The sequence below is a fragment of the Rhyacophila brunnea genome, unplaced genomic scaffold, assembly GCF_057557595.1.
Source record: "Rhyacophila brunnea isolate RB1 unplaced genomic scaffold, BYU_Rbru_1.0 scaffold_21, whole genome shotgun sequence".
NCBI classification, from domain to species: Eukaryota; Metazoa; Arthropoda; class Insecta; order Trichoptera; family Rhyacophilidae; genus Rhyacophila; species Rhyacophila brunnea.
In genome coordinates this window covers 5,034,822-5,057,025 of record NW_028232871.1, presented here as the reverse complement: position 1 = coordinate 5,057,025, position 22,204 = coordinate 5,034,822, and the positions used below count along the sequence as shown (strand labels likewise).

The 22,204-nt window shown below is 33.1% G+C and overlaps 1 protein-coding gene across 2 annotated transcripts; it reads right to left on the bottom strand.

Moving 5' to 3' along the window:
* Nucleotides 1–274: 274 nt before the first annotated feature.
* On the bottom strand, nucleotides 275–19,401 carry LOC147070627 (uncharacterized). Of its 2 annotated transcripts, none has more exons than XM_085948878.1 (5): nucleotides 19,315–19,401; nucleotides 13,166–13,288; nucleotides 11,978–12,133; nucleotides 4,944–5,121; nucleotides 275–1,247 (listed from the first exon to the last, which is right to left on the bottom strand). In XM_085948878.1, the coding sequence occupies exons 2-5, from the start codon at nucleotides 13,244–13,246 to the stop codon at nucleotides 1,144–1,146; spliced, it is 519 nt and encodes a 172-aa protein (XP_085805004.1). In that variant the 5' UTR covers nucleotides 13,247–13,288; nucleotides 19,315–19,401; the 3' UTR covers nucleotides 275–1,143. The 2 variants fall into 2 exon arrangements, with proteins under 2 accessions (XP_085805004.1, XP_085805005.1); XM_085948879.1 differs by lacking the exon at nucleotides 19,315–19,401 and adding an exon at nucleotides 15,172–15,206 and having other exon boundaries at nucleotides 293–1,247.
* Nucleotides 19,402–22,204: the final 2,803 nt, after the last annotated feature.

Here is a 22,204-nt window from a genome sequence, read left to right as displayed (position 1 = left end):
TACGCATCAAATTTGATAACTGTGTAAATATATTCAGAAAACTGTCGAGCTCCGGTTCGTAAACTTTTCCATTTCGAGCGCTGGTATAATTTACATGTAACCGATGAAAAGAGCTTGCGGCAGGTAGATGAGTTGGGGGGGGGGGGGAGGGGGTAAAGACGTTTCTTGTACGTCGTAAAGTAAGTAAATAAACATTATTTTTGTAAACACAATTCTGCTGGAACAATATAATAAATTTTATAAAACATTCATTCGAATAAAATAACACATTTTTATTATACTATTTTTATTTGGTTCGAATTTTCGTAGTAAGGTACTTAAAATAAAATATTATTTAAAGTTATTAATTGTACGAGTATTATTGCAGAAATAATGATTAGACATTTAAACTATAATTATAAAAATAACATAAGGGGCCTTATGTTATAACTTGTGATATGAAGTCACCCGACGACATGACGTAATTGTGACGTAAGCTCAATACACGCTCGAGGCTAGCCGCCCAACGCAGACGGCTCACATTAAATAACGCCAGTATTTGAGTAGCGTTAATTTCTCGAATGCTTTGACTCACTCCGGTAGTACGACACAATGATGTCATATGACGTCATGTCGACCGGGTGACTTCAACTCGCAAGTTACAACATAAGGCCCAAGATCATGAATATCTATTAGAGATAGTTTTTAGGTTCTAATAAAATACTTATTCATAAAGTAAATAGAATGTGGCACTGTTTCCATATTATCTTCTACCTTCCATCCAGCATGTTGTGTGTCATATAATAATTAATTGGCCTTAGAATCGAAGCAATTCACGAAATTGCTTACTATATAACTGAGATTCTGGTATTATATTAATTATCACAACTGTTGCTCAATAAGTAGGAAATAATCATAATATTAGCCTATTAGTTTCAATGTTGGTAACCTCCATATTCCGGCAATTTGAAATAATCAGGCGGCTCTCGTGGTGCAATGCGTAAGGCGCTGGCCTTCCATCCGAGAGTTATGGGTTCGACCCGCTGAGGACACAATATATTTATGTGAAATTCTCAAAGCCTGGGTGTTTAAATTAAAAAAAGAGTCTTACATGGTAAAATAATGTAAAAATATATCTCGATTTTGTAAGTAATTTAATGGTGATTAGGCTTTCTCTAAAATTGAAAACTGCACCATGTTCTCATCCCTCTGTTCAGTCAACTGTAGCTTGTAGTTGTATATGATGAAAATGCTGTAGGCAGTATAAACTGAAAATAAAAAAAATATAATAGGTACACTATGTTATGAATATTATCATTTAAAGTGTAGTTTGATAATATCTTTAGAAGTTTACTGTATGTCATGATTCTTTGCTAAATGGATACACAGGGACCTAACAAGGTATTTTAGCGCCATGTGCAGTAACGATAAATGCGTCTCTTACGCAATAAAAAGACTTTAAAGTACATATCTCAGAGTAATGATATATAGAGAGCACCTATTTTTCGGCAAAATGAAGCCGTGTTTCTTGCGTATAACGCTCAGTAGAACCTTGATTTTATTATTATCAACCTAACTATGAAACGTTATAATACCATTGTGTTGCTCCTAGCACGGCTACCAAATTTAAACACATAATAGTTAACAATATTTTAATATATGTAATAAATAAAATAACTAAAAATAATTACCACTAACTTAAGATTTAACACAAAAACAATAAATTTCAGTAACATATGCTCGAAGTTTTTAAATCAGTCCATTTTTACCGGCGACGTTTTGAAAAAATATTTAAATCAGCCGTAGAAATTTTATCCTCTAACGCAGTGCTCCACAACCGGTGTGCCGCGGCACACTGGTGTACCGCGAGACGATGCTAGGTGTGCCGTGACGCATTGTGTCAAAAAATGCAAATAATTTTATATATTATACAATACTTACTTAATGGCCAAATTTGCGTGCATGGCTGGTAATACATTTGATCACCTGAATAAAATTAATAAAAAAATGCAAGGTCAGAATGAAAATATATTGATATGCTTCACTACCATAGGGATATTAAATAAATTAACTACCATTGAAAACAAGCAATGAATTTTGGGTCCGGCCCAAAAACTTTAAAAAATTTCATCATTATTTTACTACAACCAATACGACTGGATTCGAAACCCTTTTGCAACCAATGCAGGAAATTCTATAGAAGCACTATAATTATATTCGTGAGGAATTTTGTTGAATTGAGGAATGAGGTGACGCTAAAAATGAATTTCGCCGATGTTCCATTGGGTATTTTCTGGATTTCGGTTAATAAAGAATATCCTCGGATTTTCGACAAGGCTATCGCAGTTCAGCTCTCATTTTATACGACATATACCTATGTGAGCAACTTTTTTCAACTCAAGCTATAATTAAAAATGATAAGCAGTCATACTTGACGGGTGGTAAGAACTTCGGGTTTCTCTTTCGTCAGAGCTCTAGTCTGGGGGGCCCGGCTCATGGGGGGGCGAGACAGATCAATCAGATAAGTGAGATAAACACAAATTACAAATTTTCTTTAATGGTTAAAAAAAAGTCTATATTACTACGCTGATACTAATAGTTTTAAATATGCGATTGGGGAGTGTTTGTATTAATAAATACAAAACATTGTTAAACATACAATGAATACCATTAATTTTACCTCGAACACAATTTGAAAAACGCTACCTACTTTAGAGTATCACACTGTCTTTAACCTTAGCGATATGTAGGGGCCCCGTTTCAGCATATGGGGTCCATATTTTGATGCATAAATTGTTTTACCTGTGGTGTGCCACGGAATTCTGGGAATACCTTTGGTGTGCCATGGGTGAGAAAAGGTTGCGGAGCACTGCTCTAACAAACAGTGCGCAGATATAAGCGTGCCGAATGCTTACTCAATCGCACTCATGGTTCGTTTTTCATCAGGCCTTGGTAGGTAAGTGTGCATGGGTATGCACACTTACACTAACCTATAAAATATGATAACGATGATGTCCGGTTACCACTGACAGAATTAAGTTACACGTACGGATTAAATAGCTAATAAAGTTTTTTTTACGGTCCCCTAAAAGTTAAAAGACCTCATGATCTTCCCTTAATTTTTAGCAGAACACTTCAAAAATACTTTATTATGGACGAATTTACTCCATTATAATAAATATGATATATTTAACCGGATGACTGATTAAATAGTTAAAAACGTAATATTAAGTATTAAATAAACACATTTTTTTAAAGATAATAAACGCCAAAAATATTTGCTTCGCATTCTTGCGCGTTTAACGAAACTCTATTTCTACTCTAACTCTACTTTACCCAACAAATCTGCGCCCAGGGCAGCCCGCTCGAGCACCACTTATTGCGCCACTGCGGATATCGACAAGGTGACTACTCTATATATTGTATATAGCTGTACAAAATGCATCAATAGTTTAAAATTTCGTAGTTTGACACCATACATCTTATAGATCATACAATTAATAGACTTCGAAAAATAGTTTCGTCAATTAGATGGAAGGTGCAATAAATGACGTAACATAATGCCGGGTCCACACTGGCAACATGTCACCGGAAACCTCGTTAAATTTTACGATATGTATGATAATTATCGTAAAATTTAACGAGGTTGCCGGCGACATGTTGCCAGTGTGGACCCGGCATAAGAGTCAGTTGATAGATTTAATAAGTGGTTCTTAGCACTATATGCGTAGAATGTTAACTTAAGTTATGTTCAAATAACGTCAATAGGTATTTATAACATGCATAGACCAACTAACAATGCAAGTTGATAAAATCTTAGTTGCTTAGTCGTTATTATTCTGGTTACAATGTTAATAAAATTGTACGTATTACATTTCGCCGTATAACAGTTTGCCGTGAGCTATCGTGAAGGAAAGATAATTGCATTTAAATTTTACTTACCTTGCCTACCGTTTTTATTATGGATTTTTAAGTGTATCCGTATTTAGATATTAATTTGATCTCAATGCTATACGGCCATCGGTTTCGGATATAAAATCTTACGGTGAACTGTAATACGGTCAACTGCATACGTATTTCCGGACACGGATAAGTATTCATAAATTTTTAAATTCTCAAGAATGGTAAATGGAATACGTAATTATAAATTAATATTATAAACTATAAATAATTTAACGATTAATTTATTAATATTGTATATGTTCAAACACGCGCGTTAATATCATTTTACTCCCAACTTCAATTATAGTTTGTCAATTTATGGCTACGGCCGTATGTTGTAGCTTAACTACTGGGGAATGACAAAAGAAATGGCGTATTTCAAAAAAACACTACCTTATTCCTAGGTCAATAATTATTATAAAGCAATCATTATTCATATGATGTTTATCACACTTGAATGGTCAAAGACATAGCTTATAATAAGTATCTTTAGAATCATCTTCAAATGTGTAATCTTGCCGATTTTTTGAATAATAAAATGCCTAATTCTTGTCAAATTTGGGATCACAGAGATTATCAATATAATTTTTTATCGTGAATATTTTACAAAAATTATCTCGTAATAAATTATACTAATGGTTTTATAAATGCGTTTAAAAATTATTAAATGTAAAAAATCTTAACACCACTGCACAGTTATGTACCGAAATATGACTATATTCTAAAACATTAGAGCGAGAGGTTTAAAAGAATACTATTTTATGTAACAAAAATACTTTATGCAGTCATCAAATGTTTAAAATAACTATAAAGGATAATACGGCTTCAAAATTATATAAATAGATTATCTACAACGTTTAAGGAGTGTCCAGGATCATGGTTTGAAAGTACAATAAAAACTCAATTTTGAACATCGACGAGCACGTGGGCCGTTAACAACGAAGGAAAAACTTCGGTATTGTTCGCCAGATATTTTATCCATCGGGCTCTTAGATAATAATAAATTATATTTTTGTACTTACTCGAGTTAAGTGTTATAAGTACTATCAGTGTATAGCCTACAGTTAATACTACTTGTTTTCCATCTCTTGGTAACTCTAGGGACATCAAACAGACTGCTGTATATAATATGGTTACGAAGCTCAGAATAGTTAAAATGATTGTGATTATCATCCAGCTATTAAGGAAGCTTGTTTTACCCTGAAAAAAAAAACAACAATATGTTAAATTCTAGACTATCAGGTTTGTTTCATGCACGTGTGGAATTTTACCAAGTGTGTTGACTATACCTCAGGGCTCGAAATGACCGGAGCGCCGTTCCGGTTCATAGAATCTACAAAATTATCGCTCCGTCTCATGGAAAAATTAATTTGACCATCTGCGTATCTATTCTACACACTTACTAGGCTGGTGTCGAAGGTAGTTTATCATATTTATGTATTGAGGAGGTTAATTGTAACAGTAAGTTAACCGTCTGAACTGTTGTCAAAGAGTGCTATGTTTTAACAGTACCTCTCTTGGCTGTTTTAACTTTCAGCTTTGTCAGTTTGCTAACTTATTGTAACAATCATAATACCTCAATACATAAATATGATAAACTACGCTTGATAGCCGCCGATAGTAGCCTGGTGTATGGAATAGTTGCGCTGAGCCATACAAATAATAAAAAAATCTAACACACTTGTTTTTATAAAATATACATAAAATTAGATAACGTGTAAAATAATACATAAAAATAGATAACGATAATGTTAAAATTTTTGGCAAATTATTGAGCGCTCCGGTTGTCAAAATTTCCATTTCGAGCGCTGCTATACCTAGAATGCGACAAGTTTGACTTGATGCTTGGCGGCGGCGCTCATGTTGTTATCGACGTAGGTATTATGAGAGTATTGCCAGGATTGAAAGATGATAAAACAGAAATATCAAGTTGTCACACACATTAATAAAAACTTTTCGCATTCTAGCAAAGAGATAAGACTGTGGAGAGCAGTGTTGCCAACCGTACTATAATTATAGTATGTGTACTATAATTTTGGTCCGCGTACTATGTACGATATAAAACAGGTATAGTACGCCCATTCGATATTCCCGTTCGTTAAATTCGTGCAAAGTACTATAATTTCGTAATATAAGAAGATTTGGAAAACTTGGAAAAAAATTGCTCGAAAAACGTAAAAAAATCCCTTGACTGGTTTAAAGTGAAATTTCTTGAATTCTTCGGTTAGTATTTTTGGTCGGAAGAGGTAGGTACCGAAATAAAAAGTGGCCTCAGAGTTTCTCAAATTCTCCATTATTTCTTTCTGAGAAGCAAAAGGCCTGTAAATTTTCAACAGCTGACAACGCGTACTATATTTTTTCACCAAATACTATAATTTTGGAAGCTCTGTACTATAATTACATTTTGAAAAGATGGCAACACTGGTGAAGAGTATCGTCATTTTCGTACGAACACGTACGAAGCAATACGAAACAGAAAAAAAAGTCTGCTGGTATTACTGTAAGCTGCTACTTCACTATCGTTTGCTTTTGTGTTGTAAAAAACATGGCGGATATTCGCGAGTGGAGAACTACAAGGTTCTAAGTGTTTGTCCTTCGAGAAACAAAAGTAACAATGAGGTAGCTTAGAATACTACTTCTTTGTTGGGTTTGTTTTTCAAGGACGAACACTTAGAACCTTGTAGTATTAGGCTCACGCATTGTTACAAAGATTTCAGATGTTATTCGGCTAAAAAAGTGTTTATTAATGGAAGAATACAAAGGAGTAACAGCATTTTAGAACAATATATGCATATTATTAATTATATATATTGATAGTTTTCCCTAAAACATCTGTTACAATAAAAATTATGTCAAACGTCAAAATATTTACTCTCTAATGTCATGTGCCAGGGCCGTACACGTAATAATATTTTGAACCCAAAATATAAGATTTGTTTTTCAAAGTAAAAAATATTACCTAGTGCTAGTCAATGACATTCATTATTTAGATAAATTTATAATTCATTTCAGAGTTAAATATATTTTTAAGAATATGTACCAAATAAAAAATTGTATTTATATGAAGCATGTACCTAATGGAGTATATGTGGCAATTTTGTAATGTTATATAATCGTTTTTTGTATGAATATATTCATATAATATATTATGCATGGCTTCTCTGATAATATTATGGGGAAAAGATAAATACCTATATAATATAACCTAAAAGATATATAATCTATATATATAAAACAAAGTCGGGTTAGTTACACCATTTATAACTTGAGAACGACTGGACCGATTTTTACGATCTTTGATTTGTTGGATTTGTATCAGCCCCGAATAGCAGAATAACTATTAAAACATCGGAAAAATTCACAGAGGAAAAATTATGAAGCAAATTATTTTTCTCATACATTTTGTGTGGGACGGGTTTTGACTGATATCGATCAATTTGAACGATGAACCTCTCGCGTTCGAAAAGTAAAAAAATCATAAAAAAATTAAATCCGTATACAACGCCATCACTTGACAGAAACAATAAACAAACAAACAAAAGAAAGAATGATAGTCGAAATGTCTAACTGTCAATGGTGTAGTGTGCCCAACATTTCGTGCTTCATGTCAACAGCTCAATTTGCTTGAAAATAATACTCATTGGGATATGACAATCGCTGAAGCAATTGTTTCTGCATCTCCAAGTCAGATACGCACATTATTTGCTATCATTATTTCGACATGCTTCCCATCAAATCCACCTGAACTGCACGGCTGTTTGTTAGTCAAGTTAGGAATGTCAACGCCACATCGTGGAATGAATGATGCTTTCAATCGAGAATTGTAACGTGAATATGATCGAGATGCATTGTACCAATTAGTTCGAACGAATGTACCACTGTTGAACCCCCAACAGAAAGAAGTGTACGATACGTTAATGAAGGCAATTGATGATGGAAATGGTGGCTTATTTTTCCTCGACGCGCCCGGTGGAACTGGGAAGACATTTCTCGTGTCATTGATTTTGGCTACTGTTCGTGCGAGATCCGAAAATGCTGTAGCAGTTGCTTCTTCTGGGATAGCGGCCACGTTGCTAGAAGGATGCCGAACGTCTCATGCAACGTTGAAATTGCCCTTAAACATCCAAACAACTGAAAAACTGACATGCAACATTGCGAAACACTCAGCAATGGCCAAAGTTTTGGTAGTAAGTAAAATCATCACCTGGAATGAATGCACAATGGCGCACAAACGCGCATTGAAAGCACTCAATCGAACTATGAAATAGCCGCCGATGAAATAAATGCTTGCCTCAAATCATAGACTCTGTGGCGCTATGTGAAGAAACTTCAGCTGACGACAAACAAGCGAGTTGCATTGATAAACGATCTATCTGCCAACGTTTTCTCCAAGCAATTGCTGACTATCGGTAACGGCCGTGTTCCTGTCGATAAATCGAACGGATTGATTTCGTTTCCGCTGAATTTTTGCAATTTCGTCTCAACTAAGGACGAACTCATCGACAAAGTGTTCCCGAACATCATTGCTAACCACAAACATCACAATTGGTTGAGGGAACGAGCATTCTTGCGGCAAAGAACAAAGATGTGGATCACTTAAACAATTCAAAATCAAATCGTTGGTCCACTGCATTCCTTCAAATCAATCGACTGTGTAACAAACGAAGACGAAGCAACCAACTATCCAGCTGAATTTTTAAACTCATTGAATCTGCCTGGCTTGCTACCGCACAATTTACAACTGAAGGTTGGCTCGGTAGTCATCATGCTTTGAAATCTGAACCAACCAAAACTATGTAACAGAACGCGTTTGGTGGTGAGAAAACTCATGGGCAATGTGATTCACGCGACGATAATCAGAGGAATGCTCAAAGGTGAGTAAATTCTCATTCCGAGAATTTCGATGGTCCCAACCGATATGCCATTCGAGTTTGAACGAATTCAATTTCCAATTTGTCTTGCATTCGGCATGACGATCAACATATTACAAGGCCAATCCTTGAGTGTTTGTGGCCTGAATCTATAAAATGAATGTTTCATGTCAATTGTACGTAGCACGTTAATGTGTCGGCAAACCATCTGCTTTGTTCGTTTTCGCACCTGACAACAAAACGAAAAATGTCGTATATCACAAGGTGCTTCAATGAAGGGAATCGACCCGAGTGCAACCCATCCAGCAAATAGTTTAACAGAAAGTAGTGCAACAATGCTACGCGAATCATTTCGATTCGCTTCAATAAAGCAAATGCCTTGCTGCTACGTGAATTACATTCTATTTTTTTTCTTTTGACCATCTCCGATCCTAATAGGATCATATGGGCCTCCACAGAGTGGAGGTTTGTATTAATAGATTTTATTTTTACGAGAAATGGATATCAGCCACTTGCTCAACCTATTAGGACCATACTCTGACTCATGCACAAATTGAAAAACAATATGTGAACTTGCCAGACCCAGGATTCGAACCTGGGACCATCGATACTATATACCGGCGCTTAATCCACGCGGTCATCGTGGGTGTACAGTGTGTACAGTTCAATGTAATTAAAATACTTTTCATTTTGATTTGATTTTTGCACATTTATGGAACTTATTCATTTTGAGTATTCATTTTAACTTAATAAAAACTGAATTTAATTCAGCTAATAAGTTAACACAAGATTATTGATTCTGAGGCGGTACGAAGTTCGCCGGGTCAGCTAGTTAACTATATAATGAAATTTTCAACATATACCTGTATTTTGTGTAATCGTTTTATATAAACAGTACCTAAGTAATTTTATGTATAAACAATATGTCGAAAACAAACCCATGTTATATTTTTCTTTCATAAAATATTTTCAAAATACACATACCCACATGAGTGAAAAGTTAATATAGTTAACTTTTTTTGTTTATAATTAACTGTGTAATTATTTTTCAACATCTGTGTTTTGTATTTAACAGTTTTATTTAAACAACAATAATATGTAATTTTATATACTTATTATGAACAATATAATTATAAACACAAGATCATATTTTTTTATTTCAAGATTTACCCATTTGTAAACATGGACGTATTGTTATTAACCGATTTGTGTTTAATTTTTCAAAATATTATGTGTTTTTTGTATTGCTATTAAAAATAAAATACTGCCATTTGCATTATTCTTTCTTACCCTCAATCGTTATAAAGTTTTTATTGCGGGAACTTTTCATAATGAAAATACGCTCATCATAAATTGGTTGCAAGCTAAAGTATTGATAAAAAAAAAATACTCAATGCGTTTTTATGTCTGAGTAGGCCCACTTCATCTGTAGGCAATTGCCTACAAAACGTGCTTTCAGTCTGACATTTACGTGCTCCGTCTGTAGGCACAGTGCAATGTCTTTCTAGGTTCATTCTAGGTATGTCAGTATGCACCACTTTTAAACTTGCTTAATTGGTAGATCAATGGCATAGGTACTTTTGTACAATTATATCTGAAAACTGAAAATGAATTATCCATATATACATACGTAAAAATTTCACCAATAAATAAAAATAGGCAAAAAACGATGCGGCGAAGCACGTGTTATGTGATCGAAACTAGAGTGCTGATAAAATGAGTCGCTCATGCCCACAAAATAGATCAACAAGATAGAAATGTAATAGCTGTAGGTAGACCAAGGTTTTGTACTTTACGGCGTATAGGCCATAAAAACCAAGAAACACAAAACGCCCTGAGTGTTCTGAAACATGACCAATATTGAATGAGTATTTCATATTCATGACAAACCTTATTCACTTAGTGCAGTACTTCTCAAATTGGGGGACGCGGCCCCCTAGGGGGCCCTGGAGCTCCTGCTAGGGAGCCGCGAAATATTTCAGTATTTTAAAAGTAGCTGATACAAATCAGTTAAAATGTCGGGTCGAATTTTCACGCAATCACACTTTATCCGATATGGATAAATAATCTGCTAATATTTAGATATAAATTATTTAATTTTTTTAGTTAAACAAAATATTATACCTACTTATAAAATTGAATTGACTTGCGACAAGTCATACCTATTTGCATTTTCATCATTACTGGTAAGTAATACAAAATAAACAAAGGTCGTGTCTTTCAACGGTGACTTTGGAGCAACCTTGCGAAATATCATTTCAAACATTGTACCAGATATTGATGTAAGTATTATGTAAAAATATGCGATAATTCCCCTCTCATTAAATAATTGTGTTAGTAGGCTGTAGCTGTACTAAATTTTAAGTTATTTTTTATTTAATTTTTGCTTTACAAGCATGTAAATGAAATTTTCTATTATTTTTAATAAAAATGTACCTATAATAATAATTAGGTAATGGTAAATATAGTATCTACTGTTGGTTACTACACACAAAATTTTTTTGGGACGGGAGCCTCGGGATTTTTATTTTCTGATTTCGGGGGCCGTGGTATGAAAAAGTTTGATAAGCACTGACTTAGTATATACTATGATACAGAATACTATATTAATTATAAGTAGTTTTTATCCCGTGTTTCTCCACACCCGAGGCTTAAAATTTGTTAGTCTCACCCAGATAGCAACCCACTTCCCATGATTTTCGTTATTTTTGTCCTTCCCCTTCTCCCCCATTATCACACTTCGTCACAGAATCTTTTACCCACTTATAATTACGTCATATTTTTTGGACCCAATCGCTAAAAAAATATGGACGGAATATTTTATTTTTAGACAAAATGGGTTTGTATATTTTTGATAATGTAATCCCCCCTGACATTGGGTGTCACAAATAGTCACGTCACTGGGCGTGGAATTTACTTGATTCTTGGTCAACGTATTACTTCGACCAAAATTTTTCAACCGTGGTATTATTAATATAGGGTTTTTAAGTACTTAGTCATGACTCATTTCCAATAACGCATATTTAACGCTAGCCCAGTTAATTAAATTAGCAGGCCGCAGCAAATCCTCTGGTGGCCGCACATGAGAACCGCTGATCTAGAGCCCCTATGGTAAATCCGGTGCTGCTAATTTTTGAGGTCTTATATTATATAACTGAACAAAAACACTGATATTTTATACATACCTTATAGATACCTATCATCAGGACCAGGGTTAGTAACATTCCGATAGTGCACGCAATTAATGGTAGAAAGGTATACACCCCATGAGCAGATACTTCTTGCGGCTCTTCTAATGCAATAGCCATTGCCTGCCTGCAGAAATTCAATATGAAGATAACCTGTAATATAATCAAAATATTATATTTTACATCGGTGTAGTCAATGGTGAAATTTAAAATTATTGCTTTGATGAATGTATATTTCAATTTTAACTCATCATTACCTTGTTCTTAGGTCAATAATTACTATAAAACAATCATAATTCGTAGAATGTTTATCACATTTGAATGGTCAAAGACATAGCTTATAATCAGTATCTTTAGAATTATACTCTAATGTGTTAATTGTGCCCATTTTTTAAAATAATAAAATGCCTAATTCTTGTCAAATTTGGGATCACAGAGATTATAAAATATATTTTTTTATCGTAAATATTTCACTATATATTATAATGTTTACATTAATTTTACTGATGGTTTCATATTATATGGCGTTTAAAAATTAATAAATCTAAAAAATCTTAACACCACTTCACGTGGATGTTACTGAAATTTGACTATATTCTAAAACATTAGATTGAGAGGTTTAAAAGAATACTATTTTATGTAATAAACATGTTTTATGGAGTCATCAAATGTTTAAAATAAATATAAAAGATAATAAGGCTTCAAAATTATATAAATAGATTATCTACAACGTTTAAGAATGTCCAGGATTATCCTCTGAAAATAGCATAAAATCTCCATTTTGACCTACGTGGGGCATGTGGGCCCTTAAAAAATAAACAATTATTCCGAACTTCCGGCTAAATTGTAATTATTAAAATAAATAAGTGAAACAGCACACGCCAGAGTTGGGACTAGAGTCTGATTTCTATAAGCTGGCGTACACGTCATCACGGTTCTTTTATGAACTAGTGAAATTAAATTCCTAAATCCCCCCGCTTCAAATCCTTAACGCTGCATTACGTCCGCTCTCTGCCAAGTCGTCAATGCGACGATAGTGACGCGATCGTTTTCGATTGATTAAAAAAAAAAAAAAAAACATGTGAAAAGTCTGTTGCTTAATTAATTATTATTACCCTTCAAGGAATACAATGAAGACAAGATAGAGAAAGTTATATACAAAATATAATATTAAAGATAACTTACCATATTCACCCATGCAATGACCAGCGATCCTGACTTCAGATCGCACCCACAACAACACGTTTTTACGCGTGGAATCCTCATTTTGATGATGATTATATTAATTTATAAATTAAAAAATACAATCTGAAATAAAGAAAGTTTTGATCAATAAACATAATATTATTATTATTGAATTACTGGATGGTACACGTTTTAATGTCAGTGGAAATCAGCCATACCGAACAGCAAATGCCTACCAGTACATTGTTTCCCAAAATTTCGACATCTGTGTACCCCTTCTATAATTTTCGTAACACTGAGTACCCTTCGTCAAAAAATGCATACTTAGGTACACTTTAATAACCATCAAAATATAAAGATTTTTTTCTGTTTTTAGTACACAAACAAAATAATAATAAATGAAAAATAAAATTCATTCATAATAAAACATAAATAAAAGTTATATAAAAAAATGTTATAAAATGCGAATTTGTCACAGGACCTCATCTTATATATATACATATATTTTAAGGTCATATTTATTATTACAATTTAGTTTATTAAGTTTTATATGCTTAACCTTATAAATTTTTTTGATTAATTCATAGTTTTAATATTTTTTATTTATTTAAAAAACATCGATTTTTATAAAAAAATCCCAAATATTATTTTTCGATTGTATGGCGTGCCGAGCAGTTTTTCATAGGAAAAAATGAAAACATGGTTTTTATGAATGCTTTTAAAAAGTTTAAAAATTGCAATTGCGTTCACAATGTTTTTAGCTGAAGGCATATCTTTTATTCTTTAAATATTTTTTTCCTTTTTTTTCAAAACTTGATTTGAAGAGACGTATTTTAACTACTCTTCTCTCATATATTACCCATCACTGATCGGTTTTTTTCATTTTTAGCAATAATTATATTTGAGGCAAAAAATGAAGTAGGTAACTGTTTTATTAGAATGACAGCCGATACATTTCATTAGGATTATTGATTGAATATTTTTATTAATAAAACCGAAAAAATACGCACTGTTATGTCGTCATTATGTTTTAATATTATATAGATAAGTACTTAGGTATAGGTATCTGTCTATTTGTATTTTTTTTATAAATTATTTTGAAATTATTATTTAATTAATTTAAAGGTTTTTTTATTTTTAATATCGCGTGCCATAGGTTCGCCATCACTGTTCTATACGATTCATTTAAGTAATATTATATCAATGGTTTGTAATTTTTCTAATAATTGCTCTATTCATATTATGCATATAATAAAAAACTTAATTTTTTAATTTAATTTGTTCATTCGCAGTATTGTATCTATATCTTTAAAAAATAACCCATCCATCTTCATAATATAATTATGATTAACCATATTATTCGTGTAAACTGTGTGGCATGTCATCAACGACTGCCCTATACTAGAAAGGGAGCGATGGACTCTCAGGACTTGATGTAGATAGCAAAATCATGAAATTGACCTCCAAAAGCCTCACGAAGTACTAAGCAATAGAACAACACAAGAACACTACACAACATATTTATCCTGGTCATAAAGAAAATTAAACATATAAATGGAGGAACCTAATTAGCCCCACATCAATGCAGCTAACTCACCCAACCACCTTGTACGAAAAAGCAAGGGCATGGTTATTAATATTTAAAAAAAACCATATTATTCGCAAAAATATAGATACATGCTTAGTCAGTAAAATTCTAAGATTTAAAGTTGTGTTTATTATTTTCTCTTGAATTATCTAAAGAGCAAGATGCACACATACTTTTACCCACTCTGAGCATAAATAAATAAATCAAAGAAAAAATTGCAGGAATTCCATCCGATCAGAGGCGCGTTTATACCCGACGCACCGACTCATTTAGAGGCCAGCAATAGGAGATAAGTTAAAAATAACAATCTATTTTTAATTTTCCAAATAATAAATGCATTTTGGAATGAAATTTGGTTAAGCGTTGGAAAATATTTTACACTCAATTTGTGAGAAATGTGCTTATATGTTATACCTACTTAATTAAGTGACTGGTTTGAACTCTTCAGAGGCTCCCTTTTAAATTTTCTGACGAATCGATTGAGTCTTTTGCGTCAAAGGAACGCACCGATGCAGCCGATATGTTAAGACTATAATATCAATGGTAAGACACGAAATGTAACAACTTTAAGTAAGATAACAGAAGTGTGTGCTACAAAAATATGATTATCTAGCGCTCGAATTAGATAGGAGTGAACCCACAGCTTTGGTTCATAAAATTCTTCAGACTAGAGTGCGAAAAGTTTAAGTTGACGTGCGGTGGCTTGAAGAAATAGAATCCCCTCCTCTCGCGTTTCAGTATTCATCCCCCTCACCTTGAAAGTATTTGACGTTTATTATAAGTACGTGGTATTAGTCATTTAGACGTGTTAATAATGACAAAAGATTTGAAAAGTGACAGCAGGAAGATTATAAGTCATCTTATCTCCTACTGTGAAGAAGAAAAACGACAAAATAAACTCATTCGGCCCTTCAACAACGTTATCGAAAAAGTTGCCGCGATGACAGGTACAAAACACACTTGAAATTTTAATGTTGCCATATACAATTTATCCTTAGTTATTGGGAAAAATGTTTCTCATTGTATTTGAAATTTGCGAAAATAATATATACTTATTCAAGGAAGTGGGAAATAATTTCTTCCAATCCTGGTAATACTTTCACAATACTTCGAAATCGAAAACAAAACGAGCGCCGCCGCCAAGCCTCACGTTAAATTTTTCGGTCTCTATCGTTCCTTCTCGTTTAAAAGATAAAAAATGCGCTCCGGTTAGTGAATTTATATACCTGCTTAACAATATAATGGAGATTTAGGTTTGTCTTTTTGTAATTGTGTTTAAAAAAAACTGAAATACCAGATACTTACAATACATTACAATTCTCTTAAATCATTGTCACACTGCAGATCAATAATCTCAAGTTGTAGCTCTGTCGGTACACTATCAATATCTATTGAAAATGGATCGCATACTATTGCTAAACAAATTTTAATCTGTTGTAATTTTTTTTTTTAAATATAAAAAAGTTATCAGTTAACAGAAGTACAATTAATGATATCGGGCCGCAAAAAAATACCCGGCGGGCCACATGCGGCCCGCGGGCCGCAGTTTGCTCCCCCCTTCTCTAGTAGTAATACAATGCCAATATTGAAAATGAAAGATGTTAAAATCGCTACGTCATTTACATACTCATTATTTCTTATATTTTTAGATTAATACTACATTATGGCCGGATAATCCGAATGCCGAATAAACGTTATTGAATAAATATAATCATTACAATACGAACAAACGAAAGTAAATGGTTATTGTGATAGTATACCTACCTACCATATAATTATTATGCATAAATCGATTCCAGCATAATCATGTGAATTGAGTTGTTAAAAATATTATATTATATTTATTTGATGTTCATGAATCTGCGTCTGATGTGTATTTACTAACGAGACTCTTAAATTCGAAAGCGTCGCCGCTTTTACGAAATTTGCGGCATTGTAAATTAGCTTCATCTACGAAAGCAAAGTTTAGTACCTAGAAATAAAGCATTCATGATTGAATAAAATGAAGCACCAATTATAGGATCAATTGTAAAATAGATAATACCATTAGACAATAATCAAAATAATTCACTGAATCATAATGAAATACGGAAGAAAACAAGTACCTAGGTATCACAATTATCAACAAACGCGGGCTGTCAGTTGCAATCTATCAAAAATCGACTCTGCCGAATTTAGCAATCGGTTCGCTAAACTTATGGTAGAGGGGCATTAGGTGTTCGGGTTCGGCGAGATGCTTATGTACAAAATTTCCATGAACGGGATTAAGTATACGTTTTGCACGCCATCTGGCGTAAAATCGCATTCGAAAATATTGGATGAAAGGCCCCTTTATTTACGTTACGCTTATTATTTTGTACAGTTATTCAGTACCTACTTATATCTATATCGAAACCAAGTGGTAGTAAAATTTAACAGAAGATTACTGACGAACATCGGAATTTCCAAGAAAATTGAGAATTTAAGTATTTTTGCTGTACGAGAGTACGAGATAACACAATCTTCTTGATGTAAATGCTATTAGCAGTGACGTCCCGTGGCGGTAGGCATATTGAGCGTCGATTGGGGGCGGCAGTTACTCGAAGGGCGGCAAATTGAGGAAAATCATTTGGAATATATAGAAATAGCTAAGTACCTTAACTTAGTAACAACGAAAATAAATCTTTCCATTAAAAAAATCAGCTCACTGGTTTTGTCGGGTTTGCGATATCTAGTTTACTTCCGTTGCTCTTCGACATCTTTGGTGACCAGAAACGACACGTACAGATTTGCGAATAATAAAATTAGTCTGATATTTGGTTAGTAATGTATCCATACAACACATTTCTTAGATAGTGGACTCATGAAAGGATGATAAAAATAATGTATGAACAAATGAGGCGGCATTTTGGCGCTGCCTAGGGGCGGCATTTTATCTAGGGACGTCACTGGCTACTAGAGTACCAAATTTATACACATTTAATATTACTATGAACAAAATAATATAAGTATCAAAATTTAATTATGAAGGATTACGAGAAATATAATGTCATTTCCCTCCATTTGCGAAAGTGGTGAGATGCTGGCACTTTGTATCTTTGTATGGTTTTTTGTCTGGATTCGGGACTTGGAGGTGGACAAATAATACACCGCAATTGTGATCAGAAACTACGAGTTTTATTTGGGTTAATATATACTAAGTTACTACATTTTATATAATTTACTGAGAACGAAATGTGCGTGTTTACGATTTGGTTGTTTGCAGCGTTCTGACGCGCCAAAAAAAACGGCCGCATACAAAGCGATACAATGCGGAGTTGCCAATATGAAATTTTGCCGGCAACCATGTACAACGTTGCCGGTTTATTATTACTTATTTTCTTAATCAACTCTTACTATTTGTAGGCTTAATATCGATTAGGGCCTCTCCAGATTCACAGAGACATCCCCAAATGGGGACCATTTGGGAATGTAACATTAATTATTTTAATACACCTAAGTATGCCCTTATCGTTTGGAAATATATCGATAAATTTGCACGTATGGCGGTTTCCTTGATGTCCAAGAAATATGGCCAGATTCTGAATACTACTTCCCTAGACAGATTTTATGTGAGTAGCAATAATTGACTCTTTTGCCACTTCATGTTCGAATGAGTTACTTGAGATAACAATAACCCGATGAATAGTATTTTTTAATCTTGTGAATGAAGTTATCTCCAGAAAATCGCCCAACATTCATTCAAGATAATGTTCACTTCACCTTCTTTTTTGTTCTGAGAAAGTCGATGTACCCCAATGATATTAGTGTTACCATATCAACTGAATTTTCAGTAGATCCATCGATATTTTGGCTAATAAAACTAATAAAACAAAAAAATCCATTGAATATTTAAATTTCCATCTAGCTAGACTCTAGAGCAGAGTTGCCTAACTTTTTTACGTACACGTGCCAAAATTTCTCAAATATTATTTTTCAACTGTCTGACGTGCCGAGCATTTATGACGAAAAAATAGTTTGAAAAATTCTATTAAAAAACGACGACGTTTCGGCTACATTTCGGTCCACCAATTTTGAAACTGCACAGAATTACTACTACTAGCTTCACTAATTTTTTGTTCCTTATTTGGTGCAGTCATTTTTTGTAGGTATAAATTAAATTTTTCATTAATGTATTAATTATTTTGGTTATCAAATTCATTGATTCAATCAGACGAGACATTCTCTCGCTACAGTGGTCTCAAGCATTGAAAATCGATCAAAATTAGAGATTCGCGACGTGACATTCCTCGCCGCCTGATGAGGTTAGTGCGATAATATTATATGTGACGCATAAGTCTAAGGACCGACCTATGTAATTATATATTTAAATTAAACGCAATGCTTAACCTTGAAAAGTATTTGCCTGCTATATGTTATATAATACCAGAGCGTTGGAGCGGAGCTCAGAACAAGAGCTGGAGCAATAGGATTTTACCCTGAGCACCAACAATTTGTAGTGCTCCACTGCTCTGGATGTTTTTTTATTATAAAATTTTCAAATGGCGTCGATAATATAAAAAAATGTTATGTTAATGCTCACCGAAAAGAAAATTAGATGCACGGTAATATTAATAGACACGTAAGCCACAAACACTATTGCTAATCCGACTGATGAGTAGTAGTGACTAAACCAAATTAAAACAATGTTGTTTACACAGTGTTGCCATCTTTTCAAAGTGGAATTATAGTACAGAGCCACCAAAATTATAGTATTCGGGGGAAAAATAAAGTTCGCGTCAGTGTTGCCATCTTGTTATATGCTGATTATAGTACGAAGGCGTAGAAATTATAGCATTTCTAAAAAATATATAGTACAGGAACATTTTTCATCTTGAATCCTTTAAAATTATTGTATTTTGGTATATTTGGCGTAAAATTATAGTATTTTACATTTTTCGCGGAATTAAAAATATAGTATTGTACTATATTAGTACGGTTGGCATCACTGGTTCGCGTTGTTATCTGTTGAAAATATATAGGTTTTTTGTTTCTCAAAAATGTCGGAGAATTTGAGAAACTCCGAGATCTCTTCCAACCAAAAATGCTTACCGAAGAATTCAAGATATTTCATTTTAAACCAAAGTCAAGGGATTTTTTTACGTTTTTCGAGCATTTTTTTCCCAAGTCTCCAAATCTTCTTATATTGCGAAATTATAGTACTTTGCACCAGTATATCGAACGAAAATATCGAAATTTTAGTACTGTTTACATATTTTTTCCGATATTCAATATTATAGTATTTTGGGCGTACTATACCTGTAGATCATACATAGTACGCGGACCAAAATTATAGTACGATTGGCAACACTGTGTTTGCATCACATTTTTTACAAGACTATACAACAGGGAACTCAGAAATAACTATACAGTGTTGCCAACAAGATCTCGTCGGGGATATAATAATATGCCAGTTATATTACATCTATGGCCAGATGGGTACGAGAAACTATTTGCCAACGATGAAAATTAAAGATTTCTTGAATTTGAAAATTTGAGCTTCTCCTTGAACAAAAAAATCTCTAATAAAAAAATATATCTCTTATTATAATGCACCTACTTAAAATATACTTGCCATAAAAAATATGAGAAACTTCAGATTACGGCTTCCTGCATATATTTAAAATAAATACTATTTATAATATTTTTATTTAAATAGCAAATATCGCCATGTTGACGTCCTATCTCCGATATGAGATGGCACGGTTACAGTAATATTATGTAAACTGTACGTATTCAGGGCTCGAAATGGACCGGAGCGCCGTTCCTGTTCGTGAAACCGGTAAAATTATCGCTCCGTCTCGTGGAAAAAATAATTTGACCGTCTGAGCTAGATAGGCCATATAATAGAAAATCTAACACACTTATTTTTATGAAATACACATAAAATTTGATAACTATGTCTTCTTACTATGATAACTATGTATTGTTCTTCAGAAAACTGTCGAGCGCTCCGGTTCGTAAACTTTTCCATTTCGATCGCTGTACGTATTATATTTCGCCATAACGCAATTCACCACGATCTATCTCACCGAAAAGTGAGAGACCGTATAGCATTGAGATGAAAAAAATACGCGTTGTTCGTGGATCATTGCAGAGAGTAACATTCCAATTTTATTAGAACATTAATTTGATACCTATTGATTTGTATCAAATATCTGATAATAATGAAGCTGTCATTGTTATCAAATATTTAATATGTAGTTACGACTGATACTTACAAGCAATTACTTGGTTACCTACTTTTAAATCATTCAGAATATATATACTTAATTGTATATTATATACGATATGATATGATTGTATTTCCAATTTACTTACCTCCTTATTTTTTTTTTCCAATTTAATTACCTCTTCTATCCCGGTGGGTTTTATTACGTTCTTATATTTAAATGTTTTATTTAGACATGAATTTTAAAATACGGCCATTTATTTCCGATATTTATTATAAACACTTTAGTTTATAGTTACCAGTGGCGAAGGGTGACTTTTCGAGAGAGGTAGGCTGTGGGAGTAACCATGCTTGTCAGGTATGGGAAATAAGAAGATAACCCAATATTACTGATGAATAGGTACGCTGAATCGATGAAATTTCAAAAGCTTAATTGGTTTGTTATAATTAGTTTATAACTAATAGATAAATAAAAATCACGAGATAAATTATGTTATATTTTTAACAACAATCAATACATATTTATGTGATTGAATCCCATAGAAATATTTTTTTTAAATTATCTTCTTATTAATTATTTTGAATAAATGTGCTCTAGCGACGTAAGCGCTAACGAAACAGCCTGTAGATTTGTATGCGGGACGCCAGACATTTTGAAATTATGAGAAAAAAAAATCATATTGAAAAACCCGTCGATTAACGCAAAAATAAACCTATACAATATGTGAAGCGAAACGCGAAGTGTTTTATTTTTTTAAACATTCATGAGATGCCATAGATGGTGCTTATTGAAATATGGGAAAAGATCGTAAAATTATGAAAATTATACGATAGATGTCTTTGGGGCATATTGAAGATATTATTATTTGTGATTATATAAAAACGTCAATATGAAAATAAAAACTATTTTTCTTAAGAAGATAGGCTTTAAATAATCGCCTAGTATGGAGTCTTCGCCACTGATAGTTACTATAATACCGCCAAATGTTTTAAAATCATTGTTTCTAAGATCATTTTCCTACAGCCATTATGATATTGCTCATTGATAGACATTAGATCGTTGTTCGAATAAGTCGCTATATCAACAAGTGGGTTTCTCATCACTGTGATGAGAAAGAAACCTACCTGTTGATTTTCTGCAATTCAAAAAGGATTTTTTTCATAATACTTACTACATGGTGAAAAACAAATACCTACCATTATATTTTTTTTTGTAAAATCATGCGGAAAACATAATCATCACCAACAGTCTGAATCTAAT